The sequence below is a fragment of the Mastigoproctus giganteus genome, chromosome 2 (assembly GCF_048544385.1).
Source record: "Mastigoproctus giganteus isolate SK-2022 chromosome 2, ASM4854438v1, whole genome shotgun sequence".
Lineage (NCBI taxonomy): Eukaryota > Metazoa > Arthropoda > Arachnida > Uropygi > Thelyphonidae > Mastigoproctus > Mastigoproctus giganteus.
The window spans coordinates 29,909,455-29,925,956 of record NC_143576.1 but is presented as its reverse complement, the minus strand read 5'-3'; the positions used below and the strand labels follow the sequence as shown (position 1 = coordinate 29,925,956).

At 38.5% G+C, this 16,502-nt stretch overlaps 1 protein-coding gene across 3 annotated transcripts in view; it reads left to right on the top strand.

Annotated features, from left to right (window-relative positions):
* LOC150089241 (solute carrier family 12 member 2-like) overlaps window positions 1-16,502 on the top strand; it is a 544,391-nt gene that overhangs the window by 251,807 nt on the left and 276,082 nt on the right. For all 3 annotated transcript variants that reach the window (XM_090388535.1, XM_090388531.1, XM_090388539.1), the window contains exon 8: window positions 8,108-8,232. In XM_090388535.1, the coding sequence (XP_090244661.1) occupies window positions 8,108-8,232 (125 nt within the window). The remainder of the gene's footprint in view (window positions 1-8,107; window positions 8,233-16,502) is intronic.

Here is a 16,502-nt window from a genome sequence, read left to right as displayed (position 1 = left end):
GGCATTTGATGCAAGAAAGCAAGCTTATGCAGCATCAGCCAAAAAAAAAAAGAAAAAAAAAAAAAAAAAAGTAACATGAATAAATAAAAATAACCACTTCCACTTCACCCCTCTGTTCGCTCGAAATACCTGTCCAGCTGAGCCTTAAACTTATTTAGGCTATCAACTTCCACGACAAGGGATGGAAGTCTGTTCCACCTACCAACCACCCGCTGGCTAAAGGCAAATTTCCGCACATCTATCCTCCATCTGTCTTTCCTCAATTTGAATTTATGCCCTCTCAGGTGATTATTCTGAGCAAGAGGAAGAATCCCATCAGCATTGAGCATGCTCAAACCATTCAAGGCTTTGTACACCTCTATCAGATCACCTCGCTGGTGCCTAGTTTCCAGACACTGTAATTCGCAAAACTTAAGCCTTTCTTCGTAAGAGCACCCCTTTGTCCCATTCACCAATCTTGTTTCCCTTCTCTGTACTCGTTCCAGCAGCTCTACATCCTTCTTGAAATGAGGCCTCCAGGCCTGTATACAGTACTCTAGGTGTGGCCTGACCATTGCCTTATACAAGGGAATAATCACCTCCTTATCCCTGCTAGAAAAATTCCTATATATCATTGACAATACACCATGAGCTACTCTTGCAGCCCGTCTGCACTGCTGACTGATGAGTATAGACAGGTTGCCAGGACAGCTAATGGGGCTTTGTCAATGATATACAGAAACTTTGCTGGCAGGGATAAGGAGATGATTATCCCTTTGTACAAGGCCATGGTTAGGCTGCATCTTGAATATAATATAGGTCTGGAGGCCTCACTTTAGGAATGGATGCAGAGAAGGGCAACCAATGATAAAGGGAGAAAAAGAGTGCTCTTACCAAGAAAGGTTTCAGTTATGCAAATTGCAGCCTCTAGAGACTGGAGATCTGATTAAGGTGTTTAAGGCCTTGAATGGATTGAGTACTCTGAATATTGATGGCATTCTTCCTCTTGCTCTGACTGCACTCATGTGGGTGTCAAAATTCAAGTTGAAGGATAGTTGCAGGGTAGATGTGTGGAAGTTTGCCTTTAGCCAGTGGGTGGTTAATTGTTGGAACAGGCTTCCATCTTTTGTGGTGGAAGTGGATGGTTTGAACAAATTCTTGGAGTGAGTGTTTCCTTTTTTGTTTTTGACTGATGCTGTATAAGCTTTCTTGCATCATTTGCCACTACCACCACTATTAAACTAGGTTATGTACTCATTGCATTAGATTTCAGGAAATTTCAATTTTCATTTCTTAAATTAATTGAATTTTCTTTTTTTTGTGATTAATAGATAGGAAAACTAAATAAATAATTATTTTGTTGCCAATTAATTACTAATAAACTAATAATATAAAAAAGTAATCTTTTCACATCACTGCACATAACCCACAGTGTAGTATGCAATTAGTGTTTTATAATACTTTATTTTATTGTGGATTTTTTATAAACATTGAAATGTGATATATATATTTAATCTATATTCTGTGATTTAATAAAATAAACAAATAGCAATGCATACCACAATCATAATATGCAGTCAACATTTATATGTGTATGCTTTGCTTAATTCCTCCAGGATTTTAACTGTTTCAGGAATGAGTTCCCTGAACATATTTGCACCCATGCAATGAGTTTTGCAGTACTGACTTTCATAAGCCAAAATTAGATAGTATTGGCTATACAATCCTATAGTATTCTGGAGGGACGAGGGTTATCTTAATGTAGTATTTGAAATAAATATCAAATTAATGTTTTTATTTAGTTAAACTTTATGCCCTGCAGAAGATTAGAGGCTCTAGTAGTGAACTTTATGGCTTGGACTTGTGTTCATCTTAGAGACAAATTCTGTTAGCCAGTTTTGCATAAGTTGCTAATTGCTTTTTAAATTGTATTGCATCATCTGTAAAGATGATTCTGCTATACGTTTAAAAATCTGTGACACCATCAGGAGAGCTGTCTTTAAGCTTACTGGCTTCTTATCATTAGCATTAGTAGAGGCACACAATGCAAGAAAGCAAGCTTATGCAGCATCAGCCGGAAAAAAAAAAAAAAAAAACCTACTATTTCACCCCTACATTCATTACAAATGCCTGCCCAGCAAAGCCTTAAATTTATTTAGGCTATCAACTTCCACAACAAAAGATGGAAGTCTGTTCTGCCAATCAAATGCCCACTGGCTAAAGGGAAATTTCCACACATCAGTTCTATAACTGTCTTTCCTCAATTTGAATCTATGCCCATTCAGCTTGCTCAACCCATTCAAGTCCTTATACAACTCAATCAGATCACCTCACATGTGCCTACTCTCCAGGCACTGCAATGTGCAGCATTTAAGCCTTTCTTGGTAAGGACACCCCTTTGTTCCCCTGATTTGTACTCATTCTAGCAACTCTACTGGCTTCCTAAAATGAGGCCTCCAGACCTGTACACAGTACTCTAGGTATGGCCTAACCATTGCTTTGTATAACGGGATAATCACCTCCCTTTCCCTGCTGCCAAAATGCCTATATATCATTGACAAGACTCCATGACCTGCCCTGGCAGCCCATCTGCACTGCTCAGTAAACTTCATATTTGACTGCCCAATTACCCAGTGCCCCCGTGGGCAGGAGCAGCAGTGCGTAGCACATGCTTCTTGATTAGACTGGGGTTTGAGCCCGTGACCACCAAATACGGAGGATGCGGAAAGGTCAGGGAATGACCACCGCATATCCCCGAAGCAATATGGTCTTAGTTACCAATGCTCCAAAAAAAAAACAAAACAAAAAAAAAACAAATAACAGTAACAGCACAATTACCCCCAGGTAGTTTTTACTTCCCACTTCCCTGAGTGTAGTACCACACAGTTGGTATGTGTCTCTTTGGTTATTGCTACTCATATGCAGTACTTTGCATTTGTCAATGTTAAACTTCAGTTGCCACTTCTCAGCTCATTTGCCCAACTTATCTAGATCCAGTTGGAGTAGCATACTGTCTTTACTGTTGTTAACAACCCTGCCAACCTTTGTATCATCTGCAAATTTGGACATTAAACCTAATATACCTTCATCAATATCATTGATAAATATACAAAACAACGATGTGCCCAACACCGAACCCTGAGGAACTCCACTAATAACATTTGACCACAAAGAGCAGTGCCCATTGATTACCAGTCTCTGTCGTCTCGCACTCAACCATCCCTTTATCCATTGTAGCAACTTACCCTTAATGTCATACTACTTCAATTTGTACAGCAGTCTTCCATATGCAACAGTCAAAAGCTTTCCTGAAATCAGAATATATGATATCCAAATTATTTTTGGCATTCAGTTCCTTTGTGACCATATCATAGTATACAATCAAATTGGTCAGACAAGACCTCCCTTTAACAAACCCATGCTGTGTCTTAACTATTACTGCAGTCTTGTGTAGATGACCCTGCAATGGTTCTTTAACCAGTGATTCCCTTATTTTCCTCAGAACAAAAGTTAAACTAACAGGTTTATAGTTACTTGTGTCACCTTTTGAACCACCCTTTGTGAATTAGTGATACATTTGCACACCTCCAGTCCATGGGGACCTTCCCTGAATCCAAAGAAGCTCTCATAATTATGGCTAAGGGTTTGCTTTCTTCCTTTGCTGCTTCCTTTAATATAACTGGATGGATCCTGTCCACATCTGGTGCCTTTTTTATGTTTAACTTCAATTTCTCCTCCACTTTGCTCTCACTTATTACAAAATCACTTAGCTCTCTGTTAGTTTGATCAACTTCTGGAACTCCCCTCATTGAATAACTCTTCATGTGTGAATGTAGATGCAAAATACTCATTTAGTTTATCAGCTACCTGAGCATGATCATCAATAGTCAACCCATCTACGTTAAGTGGTCCAAACTGTTTCATCCCTTTCCTTTTAGAGTTTATATAAGTAAAGAATCCTTTGCTGTTTTTCTTTGCATCCTTTGCCAAAGATTTCTGGTAATCTGCCTTCCCCTGCCTAACCTCCTTTGTGACTTGATTACAGACTAGCTTATATCTGCCATAGGCTTCTGTGTCACCTGATACTTTATACGCATCCCATACATTTTTCCTCTCTGCCACGATCCTCGTTAATTCGTCTGACATCCATTTAGGCCTAAACCTCCAACAGTATTTCTTAGTTGGAATGAAAAGCCTTGTAGCCTCCAAAATTAAGTCCCTGCAGGCTTCCCATTTAGAATTCAACATTGGTAACATCAGTTGATTCCACTGTACAGAATTTAAAAACTGTCTGAGACTGCTGTAGTCACCTTTATGAAAGCAAAAGCCCTTCCCTTCCCTTTAGCCTTGATGGTAGTTACATCTTTAAGTAATTCCCATATCAGTACATTGTGATCACTGTCACCCAGTGGTTCCTTTATCATGCAAATTCTTAATGCATGAATAATCACTGCTGATAATCAGATCAGGAGCATTACTCCTTCTGGTTGCCTCTTGAACATGTTGCTGTAGAAAGCAGTCATCCAATAAATCTACAAAATTCCTCCTAGTGTGTGTGACCAACCCACAAGTTGTCAATATCTGAAAGTTAAAATCCCCTATTATAAGATATTCTGATTTACTGGCCCACTCTATTTCTCTGCACAAATGCTCACTACACATTTTTCCTTTTCCAGTGCTTATGTCACACCAAACAGACTCAACATTGCGTTGTCCACCAACATCAATTGGGTGCACTTCCTTCAATTTTGTGTTTCTTAACTAACAGTATAACCCTTCCTGTCCTATCTGTCCTTTCTTTACACATTGTACGCCCCAAATTCCAATTCTGGATTGCTTATGTCTGTATGACACCACGTCTGTTATCTCCACAGTATCTGCCTTTGATGTCTTGACTAGCACTTCAAGCTCATCAAATTTATTAACCAATACTTCTAGCATTGGTGTACATGCAAGTATACATGCACCTGTTTTTACTCTTAGTCACCCTAACACAGCCCATGTATTTACTTGTTCCACTGACTCCCAGCAGTTCTGGAAATCTCCATTGGCTTGCTTTCTAGGCTGCTGCTCATTCTAATAGAAGCAGTGCAAGAATCACTGGCAGGTAGTCGCTATTAACAAATATATACTGAAATATAAATGTAGTTTGTGTAAGTGAACAGGCAAGCTTGTTATTGCAGAGTATAGAAGTAAAACTTCCATTCATAAAAATAACATTTGCTATGTGTACCTTTAACTCTTTGAATTGGCCCATATTTGCCCTAAGAGGTACAATACTGAAGGATTGCTGAGCAGTGCAGTTGTGAAGTTAATCAAATTCATATTCTTTTTATTGTGATATTGGCTGACAGGTACAAGCCTTCACCACCTCTGATTTTAAAATATATTTTCTTGCTGCCATCTGTTATAAACTGTCTTACCATTACTTCGAAATACATATTAGAAGATTTAATTTATAAATGGTCACATGGTTTGAAACAATCTTGAAAAGTGTATAAATAAATATGTACTCCTCAGCTCACACACAAGAAATATATATACATATGGCAATAAAGCTTGAACTGTAACACTCATTTCACATTTCTGCTGTGAAATCCATATTATAATTTGTTATAATTCAGTAGCAGTAATTTAGTGAAATAACAAATCTTCAAAAAGAAATGACTTTCATATGCACACTGTATAAACATTAGAGATTAGAAACATTAGAAATAAAATCAATCATTATTTCCCTTTCTGTGGCATACTTGTTCATCATTACTTTTGTTTTAGCCATATTTATCTTTAGTCCAAAATCCTTACTAACTGTGCATAACTGATTAAGATTTTCCTCTAATTCTTTGGGATCGTCGCTTATGACCACAATGTCATCTGAAAATCGTAAATGGTTTAGGTACTCTCCGTTCACATTGACTCCTTTCTGCGACCAGTCTAATCTTCTGAAAGCTTCCTCAAGGGCAGCAGTAAACAGCTTCAGAGATATTGTCTCCTTGTCGAACTCCTTTCTCGATTTTAAATTTCCTACTGTCTTTGTCTAGTCTAATAAAGGAGGTAGCATTCTCATATATTTTCTTCAAAATCATATGTGGGGCATCTATGGCTTGTCTTTCCAGTGCCTGAAACATTGCCTTATGCTGTATGGAGTCAAATGCCTTTTCATAATCCACAAATGCCAGGCATAATGGTGTTTTATATTCGTTTGCTTTCTCCATTAGCTGTGATATTACGTGAAGATGATCCATAGTTGAGAATCCTGTCCTAAAGCCAGCTTGCTCTTTCGGTTGATTCTCATCAAGTATTCTTTCTAATCTGTAGTAATGACCCTTGTGAACAACTTGTAGATGTGGGATAACAAGCTAATTGGTCTATAATTTCCAATTTCTGATTTATCTCCTTTCTTATGCAGCAAAACTATGTTTGCATTATTCCACTGTTTAGGCATCACACCTTTTCTAATGCACTTTGTGAAGAGCCTTGCCAGTTTTTGTGTTATGTCTCTTCCTCCTAATTTTAACAACTCTACAGTAATTCATCTTCCCCCGGGGCTTTCTGATTCTTCATTTTCTTCAATGCATGTTCTACCTCATCAGGAAGAATATCGGGTATGTCATATGTGTTGTTACTTTGCAATCCATCTTCCCCACTGCTGGCATCATTCCCTCGCTCCTTGTATAATTCTCTATAGTAGTCTTCTGCTATTTGAATTATGCCTTCTCTGCTGTTTATAAGTACACCATCGCTATTCAATTTCAGTATCATTTGTCTTTCTGTATTACTGCTCATGGCTGCTGATTTAAATCCTTTGTTTTCCCTTAATGCTTGTTCTACTTTTCTTGTGTTAAATCTTATGTCCTCTGAGTCTCTTTCTAATAGAGCAGGATTGAAGGAGCAGTAATTGAAAAGGTGGAGTCATATACTTATCTGGGACAAGTTATTATCTGTAATAATGATAAATGGCTGGAAGTCAAGAGAAGAATAAATTTTGGATGGATAGCATTCAGGAAATATAGTCACATACTGAAGAGCAATATCCCAGTTTGTCTGAAACGTAAAATAAAGAACCAATGTATACTCCCCACCATGACTTATGGAAGTGAAACTTGGCCACTCACCAAAAGAATGGAAGAGAAGCTGAGAACTACACAGCGAAGAATGGAAGAGAAGCTGAGAACTACACAGTGAAGAATGGAACGAATTATATTGGGAATCAGACTGTTAGATAAGAAGAGAAACACATGGATTAGGCAGCAAACTCAAGTAAAGGACATTCTTATCAAAACTAAAGAACTAAAGTCGTCTTGGGCAGGTCACATGTCTCAAAGACATGATGACAGATGGACTAAGAAAATAACAGAACGGTACCAAAGAGGAGCTAGAAGAAAACCTGGAAGACAGGCCGAGATGGATAGATGAAATTCGTGAGTTTGTGCGTAGTAAATGGGATGGCCAGTGCTCAAAACAGAAGGAACTGGAAAGTTGCTGGAGAGGCCTTCATTCTGCATTGGATTGAAAATGGCTGATGATGATGATTGTGTAAACAGAAATTTTCTTTTCTATTCATCCACCATACTCTTTACTCATTCTTCCAATTAATGTATGACAACAAACATATGTGGTACTACATTTACAATATACAGTATGAATAGCCTGTATGGTAAGTATGTATGCAAAAAAAATAAAAAATAATAATTAAATAATTAATAGATTTCTATTTGTTTGATTTTAATGAAATTTGAGTTAACTTGCTGAAAGAGTTGAATATAAAATTTCATGAAACTCCATCTACTTGGAGTATGTATGGGCAGGCAGATGGCCATGATGAAAACTAGCATATGCAGATATGCCTAAAAACAGTAATCTCTCTCTCTTGCATCACCCCTTCCCCTTCCACCCACCCCAGGAAGTTTTCATAATTAGGACTAAATGTTTGCTTATCTTTTGTTCTGCTGCTTTTTTATAAAGATTCTATAGTTTTAAATGCCACAACTTATTATTGAACAACTGTTGCCAAAATCTGTAACAAAACTCTTGTTACACTTTTATAATACTTTTGGAACACTCTATATTCAGAATCCTATATATTATTATAAAAATAAAGTCTAAATTTTTTTTATTCGTTTTTCAGCATCAGTTTCTACCGAGAACTTCATCCCTGATTTCAGAGATGAGACATTTTTCTCAGTCTTTTCTGTATATTTTCCGGCAGCCACTGGTATTCTGGCAGGAGCAAATATATCTGGAGATCTTGCTGTAAGTAGATTATTATTATTTCTAATAAAATAGCTTTTTATTTATAATAAAATATTTGTTTTATACTGTATTATATTTCTACATTATTTCAGAAGTGTTTTGAAAACATTCATGCTCAGATTGCAATTTATATGCAACACATTTTATTTGTTCAAGAAGTGAAAATCTGAAAATGGTTAATGAACTGTAAATCTCTAGGTTGCTGCTCATACAAAAATATGCAAAATTACTAAAAGTTTTAAATTACACATTTCTTATTCTTAAAAATCACATTAGCATTAGCAGAGGCATTTGATGCAAGAAAGCAAGCTTATGCAGCATCAGCCAAAAAAAAAAAAAAAAAAAACCACTTCCACTTCACCCCTCTGTTCGTTCAAAATACCTGTCCAGCTGAGCCTTAAACTTATTTAGGCTATCAACCTCCACCACAAGGGATGGAAGTCTGTTCCACCAACCAACCACCCGCTGGCTAAAGACAAATTTCCGCACGTCTATCCTACATCTGTCTTTCCTCAATTTGAATTTATGCCCTCTCAGGTGATTATTCTGAGCTAGAGGAAGAATCCCATCAGCATTGAGCATGCTTAAACCATTCAAGGCTTTATACACCTCTATCAGATCACCTCGCTGGTGCCTAGTCTCCAGACACTGTAATTTGCAAAACTTAAGCCTTTCTTCGTAAGAGCACCCCTTTGTTCCATTCACTAATCTTGTTGCCCTTCTCTGTACTCGTTCCAGCAGCTCTACATCCTTCTTGAAATGAGGCCTCCAGACCTGTATACAGTACTCTAGGTGTGGCCTGACCATCGCCTTATACAATGGAATAATCACCTCCTTATCCCTGCTGGAAAAATTCCTGTATATATCATTGACAATACTCCATGAGCTACTCTTGCAGCCCGTCTGCACCGCTCAGAGAACTTCATATCTGCCTGCACAACCACCCCCAAGTCCCTTTCATTCTCTACCACTGTCAGTGTTGTACCACAGAGTTGATACGTTGCTCTGGGGTTGCTGTTTCCCATGTGTAGTACTTTACATTTGTCAATGTTAAACTTCATTTGCCACCTCTCAGCCCATCTGCTCAACCTTTCCAGATCCTGTTGCAGCAGCATAGTGTCAGTAGTGTCCTTGACAACCCTGCCAACCTTTGTATCGTCTGCAAACTTGGACATTAATCCCGATATACCATCATCAATATCATTTATAAATACAGAAAACAATAATGGACCCAACACTGAGCCCTGAGGGACTCCACTAATAACATCAGTCCACGATGAGCAGTGTCCATTGATTACCACTCTCTGTCTTCTCCCCCTCAACCACCCCTTTATCCATAGCAGCAATTTGCCGCCAATGTCACACTGCTCCAATTTGTGTAGCAGTCTTCCATGTGCAATAGTATCAAAAGCCTTTCTAAGATCCAAGTATATAATATCAAAGTTATTCCCTGCATCCAGTTCTTTTGTGACTGCATCATAGTATCCAATCAAGTTGGTCAGGCAAGACTTCCCCTTAACAAAACCATGCTGTGTCTGAGCTATAACTGAAGTCTTGTCTAAATGATCCTGCAGTGCGTCTTTAACCAGTGCCTCCATTAATTTTCCTGGAACAGAAGTTAAGCTCACAGGTCTATAATTACTTGTGTCAGCCTTTGATCCTCCTTTGTGAATTGGGGTCACATTTGCACATTTCCAGTCTATGGGTACCTCCCCTGAGTCCAAGGAAGCTCTCATAATTATGGCTAAGGGTTTGCTTACTTCCTTTGCTGCCTCCTTTAATATAACTGGATAGATCCCATCCACCCCGGGTGCCTTTCTTGTGTTTATCTTCAACAGTTTCTCCTCCACTTTACTCCCAGTTATTTCAAGATTCTGTAACTTACTGCTAGAGTTGAATACACCTCTGGCATTCCCCTCGCTGAATAACTCCTCATGTGTGAATGTCGATGCAAAATATTCATTTAGTTTGTTAGCCACCTGAGCAGGATCATCAACACTTGACCCATCAATATCAAGTGGACCAATCTGATTCATCCCTTTCCTTCTAGAGTTTACATAAGTAAAGAACTCTTTGCTGTTTTTCTTTGCATCCCTTGCCAAGGATTTCTCGTAATCTGCCTTCGCCTGCCTAACCTCCTTTGTAACTTGGTTGCATATCAACTTGTATCTATCATAGGCTTCTGTGTCATGTGTTAATTTGTAAGTATCCCATGCATTTTTCTTCTCTGCCATATGCCTCATTAGTTCATCTGACATCCATTTTGGCCTAAACCTTGAACAATATTTCTTAGTTGGTATGTAAAGCCTAGTAGCTTCCAAGATAAGTTCTTTGAATGCTTCCCATTTTGAATTTGCTGTTGGTAACATCATCAGTTGGTCCCACTGTATAGAATTTAAATACTGTCTCAGTCCATCGTAGTCGCCTTTACGGAAGCAATAACCCTTCCCTTTACCCCTAATGGTAGTTACCTCTGAGTAAATCCCACTTCAGCACACTGTGATCACTGCCACCTAGTGGTTCATTTATCTGCAGATTCTTAATGCATGAAGAATCACTGCTGATAATCAAATCAAGAGTATTACTCCCTCTAGTTGCCTCCCGAACATGCTGATGTAGAAAACAATCATCCAATAAATCCACAAAAGCCCTGCTAGTGTGTGAGTATCCAGCCCCCAAATTCCAGTCAATATCTGGGAAATTAAAATCTCCCATTATAAGACACTCTGATTTACTGGCCCACTCTATTTCCCTGTACAGTTTCTTATTATACTCATCAGAGTCATTAGGCCTATAGCACACTCCTACTCTCAATTTTGATCTCCCAATGTTTATGTCACACCAAACTGACTCCACACTGCACTGTCCAGCGATGTCGACTGGCTTCACTTCCTTGGTTTTTATGTGTTTCTTAACTAATAGCATAACACCTCCCCCCTTCCTATCCTGTCTATCCTTTCTGTAGACGTTGTACTCCCCAAATTGCAGTTCCGCATCCCTTATATCTGTGTGACACCACGTCTCTGATATCCCAACAATATCTGCCTTCGATGTTTTGAGCAATACCTCAAATTCATCAAATTTATTTACTAAACTCCTAGCATTGGTGTACACGCAAGTATACCTGCACCTGTTTCTATTCTTAGCTACCCTAACACAACCCATGTGTTTACTTGTACCACAATGGCTCCCAGCAGTCTCTGAAATACCATGCATATTGTTTTTCAGGCTTCTGCTCATTCTAATAGAAGCAGTGCAAGAATCTCTTTCACCTCTGCCAGTGGCTACTGTCAATCTATTGGTCTTTGTCTCCCCCCAAGCTAGCAGTTTTCCGACCCACCTAACACTGCCTCGATAGCATCAGCAAATATTCTTGCACCCTTTCTATTTAAGTGTATCCCATCCCTGTAGAAGCAATCTCTCCTGTTAACAAGTACAGTCCAGGCTGAAAAAAATTCTACCCCTTGAGCCTTGCACAATCTTTCCAGGGCCGAATTGATCGACAAGGCTCTCATCATATACTCCCTCCTATCGTGTCTGGGCAGAATTGCAGACACTTTCAAATTCAACCCTAATTCTCGGCTTTTGTTCAACAGTGACCTGTACTTGTTAAGTAATTCTGCCGGTCTCCTACTCTTAATATTATTAGTGCCAACGTGTACAACTATATCACCTTTTGTGCCCTTAAAAGATGATATTCGCTCTACAACGTCATCAACCTTTGCCCCTGGCAGACATACCCTGGTCCTGTTCCACCTATCTTTTTTACAAAGCATGTTCCCCGTTTCCCTGACAATAGAGTCACCAACAACTACTAGTTCCTTCGGGACTAGCGCATTCTGCCTTGGGGGTTGTCTCTGTGTCACGCGATGCCCAAGCGCAAGCTCTGGCGTTGATGTGGGCAGCTGAGAGCTTGATGGGCCCCTCGATTTAGTTTCTTCGAGGGCATCCACCCTGTCCTTCAAGCTCTCATATAGGCCCAAAAGAACGCCGAGTTGTTGCCTGATATCGATACACTCCTTGCATCGCGCACACACAAAGACATCCCCCTTGGCAGTATCATGTCCCGTACCCGATTGCTCTGCAAACATCAAGCAAACAGTGCATTTTATAAGGCTGTGAGTCAGAGGACAACTGCCCCCCTCAGTTCTGCTCTGAGCCACAGCACTTCCATTAGCTTGAGCCTTTTGCTTTGCTGCTCTGGTCTGAGTCATGATTCTATTAATTTATTAAATAATTATGTTATGACTAGATCTTATGTATAGCTTAGCTTAATTTTCAGCACTCACCTCATAGTAATCCGCTTAGCTGGTGGAGGGTTTTACCACATACATGGTGGTTATAGGATTCTAATACTTCATGGGGATTATGGGTTTAAATTAAGTTATGGGCTAAAAAAATTTTAAGAAAGGAGGGTGCACCTTCCATGGTTGCCTAATTAAATTAAATTAAATTAAATGAAGAGAAAAAAGGAAAGGAAAATATAAGCTAATAATCGCGCACGAGCGACTTTCGAGTTTCCTCGTCTTCAGTTAGCTATAGTGGAGGGGGGGGAAGAGAGCGCGCTTGTGTTATATACGGGTTGGGTTCCCGAAATGCATTTCAGTGCACGTGGAAATTTAATACGTGCTAAATTCCAAATGGGGGAAAAATTGGCGGGAATCTTTTTGTTTAACACGTTGAGTGATGTATGGCGCTTAAACCATTCAATAACGAGGGCTTCGTTTTCAAGGATTTTGTAGCTAGAATTTAATTTAATTACTGTGATGGCTGAATCGATGAGTGGATTGTGATTTTGAGATTGGACATGTTGTGTTAGTTCTGTACTTGCCGAATTAGTTTTGAAGCTATTAAAGTGGTAGTATGCACGCGTGTTGGAAATTTTTGATGTCCCGAATTTTGCTGTTGTACTGCCTATGTAACATGCTTGGCATTCTGATTGGCATCTGATTAAATATATGATGTTGTTGTAGTCTTGTGTCTCGTACTCGTGTGTTGTTTTGTATGAATTGAATTTGGAACTTAATTTGTTGTAAGATGTGAATATTAATTTGATGTCTGTATTTTTAAAAATCTGTTGAAGTCTCCTAGCATATTGTTGATGATATGGGAGCGCGATAAGGGGTTTATGTATCTTATTCTTGTTCACGTGGTTAATAATTTTGTTTGGGTTATTAGTGTTATTATGAACTTTGGTGATGGTTTCTTTTATTAGTTGTGGTGGGTATTTTCTGTCGATGAATTTTTTGGTGAGGTATTGTAATTCTACAGATAGGTCTGTTTGTGTGTGGCTATATTTTACAGCGTTGTATATCTGGTTGTATAGAACTGCTTTTTTGATGTATAGAGGGTGGTGTGAGTGGTAATGTAAGAATTTTCCTGTATGCGTGTTTTTTCTGTATATTTTGGTGCCTAAAGATGTGTTTATTTTGTATATAGTGAGGTTTAGAAAATTAATTTTATTATCGTTTTCTACTTCGAGGGTAAATTTGAGTCTTTCGTGTGTTGTGTTGAAGGTGTTCAGTAAAGTGTCGATGGTGGTTCTGTTGCCTATTAAGAGGACGTCGTCTGCATACCTCATGTATAGTTTAATTCCTGGGGGAAAGGGTTGGAGAATTTTTTCTTCGATGGATGCGAGGTAGATCTCGGATAAAGGGGCAGAGATGCCGAGGCCCATGGGAAGGCCGAAAATTTGTTCGTAGACGTTATTTTGGAATGTAAATTGTTTGGCGTCAAGTAACAGTGATGTGAGGTCTAAAATATCATTAATGTTTAAGTCGGTACGTTTTGTTAATGTGTCGTCTTTGATTAGTAGTTCTTTAAGGGCCAGTAGCATGGATTCGATGTGCACGTTTGTGTATAGGGAGACGACGTCGAAGGACGCGAGAATATCGTTTTCAGATATGGTTATGGAAGTTATATGTTCGTGTGCTTGTTTTGTATTGTAGACCCTGAACTGAGAAAATCTCATTAAAGGTGAAATAATTTTGACGAGGAATATGGATAGGTTAGCATAGGCGGACTGTTTATAAGAAACGATGGGTCTTAAAGGGTAATCTTGTTTATGGAGTTTGACTATTCCAAAAATGTGTGGGAGAATGTTATTGCGTATGCCTATTTGCTGGAGGGTATGTAAATTAATTTGTTTGTTGGCTCTGAGTCTGACAAACAAATTAATTTACATACCCTCCAGCAAATAGGCATACGCAATAACATTCTCCCACACATTTTTGGAATAGTCAAACTCCATAAACAAGATTACCCTTTAAGACCCATCGTTTCTTATAAACAGTCCGCCTATGCTAACCTATCCATATTCCTCGTCAAAATTATTTCACCTTTAATGAGATTTTCTCAGTTCAGGGTCTACAATACAAAACAAGCACACGAACATATAACTTCCATAACCATATCTGAAAACGATATTCTCGCGTCCTTCGACGTCGTCTCCCTATACACAAACGTGCACATCGAATCCATGCTACTGGCCCTTAAAGAACTACTAATCAAAGACGACACATTAACAAAACGTACCGACTTAAACATTAATGATATTTTAGACCTCACATCACTGTTACTTGACGCCAAACAATTTACATTCCAAAATAACGTCTACGAACAAATTTTCGGCCTTCCCATGGGCCTCGGCATCTCTGCCCCTTTATCCGAGATCTACCTCGCATCCATCGAAGAAAAAATTCTCCAACCCTTTCCCCCAGGAATTAAACTATACATGAGGTATGCAGACGACGTCCTCTTAATAGGCAACAGAACCACCATCGACACTTTACTGAACACCTTCAACACAACACACGAAAGACTCAAATTTACCCTCGAAGTAGAAAACGATAATAAAATTAATTTTCTAAACCTCACTATATACAAAATAAACACATCTTTAGGCACCAAAATATACAGAAAAAACACGCATACAGGAAAATTCTTACATTACCACTCACACCACCCTCTATACATCAAAAAAGCAGTTCTATACAACCAGATATACAACGCTGTAAAATATAGCCACACACAAACAGACCTATCTGTAGAATTACAATACCTCACCAAAAAATTCATCGACAGAAAATACCCACCACAACTAATAAAAGAAACCATCACCAAAGTTCATAATAACACTAATAACCCAAACAAAATTATTAACCACGTGAACAAGAATAAGATACATAAACCCCTTATCGCGCTCCCATATCATCAACAATATGCTAGGAGACTTCAACAGATTTTTAAAAATACAGACATCAAATTAATATTCACATCTTACAACAAATTAAGTTCCAAATTCAATTCATACAAAACAACACACGAGTACGAGACACAAGACTACAACAACATCATATATTTAATCAGATGCCAATCAGAATGCCAAGCATGTTACATAGGCAGTACAACAGCAAAATTCGGGACATCAAAAATTTCCAACACGCGTGCATACTACCACTTTAATAGCTTCAAAACTAATTCGGCAAGTACAGAACTAACACAACATGTCCAATCTCAAAATCACAATCCACTCATCGATTCAGCCATCACAGTAATTAAATTAAATTCTAGCTACAAAATCCTTGAAAACGAAGCCCTCGTTATTGAATGGTTTAAGCGCCATACATCACTCAACGTGTTAAACAAAAAGATTCCCGCCAATTTTTCCCCCATTTGGAATTTAGCACGTATTAAATTTCCACGTGCACTGAAATGCATTTCGGGAACCCAACCCGTATATAACACAAGCGCGCTCTCTTCCCCCCCTCCACTATAGCTAACTGAAGACGAGGAAACTCGAAAGTCGCTCGTGCGCGATTATTAGCTTATATTTTCCTTTCCTTTTTTCTCTTCATTTAATTTAATTTAATTTAATTAGGCAACCATGGAAGGTGCACCCTCCTTTCTTAAAATTTTTTTTAGCCCATAACTTAATTTAAACCCATAATCCCCATGAAGTATTAGAATCCTATAACCACCATGTATGTGGTAAAACCCTCCACCAGCTAAGCGGATTACTATGAGGTGAGTGCTGAAAATTAAGCTAAGCTATACATAAGATCTAGTTATTACATTACAGCACATAAAGACTTCTTAAAACAATCAAGAGTAATTATGTTATGTTATTAATTATATTACGTTTGTAATCTAAGTCGTTATATGTATTTATTTAAACGTACAATTTAACTGCTAACGAAGTTCAACTAACGCTATCTAGTACGGTATATAACCTACGGTAAATCTAGTACGGTATCACAATGGCGGGAAAG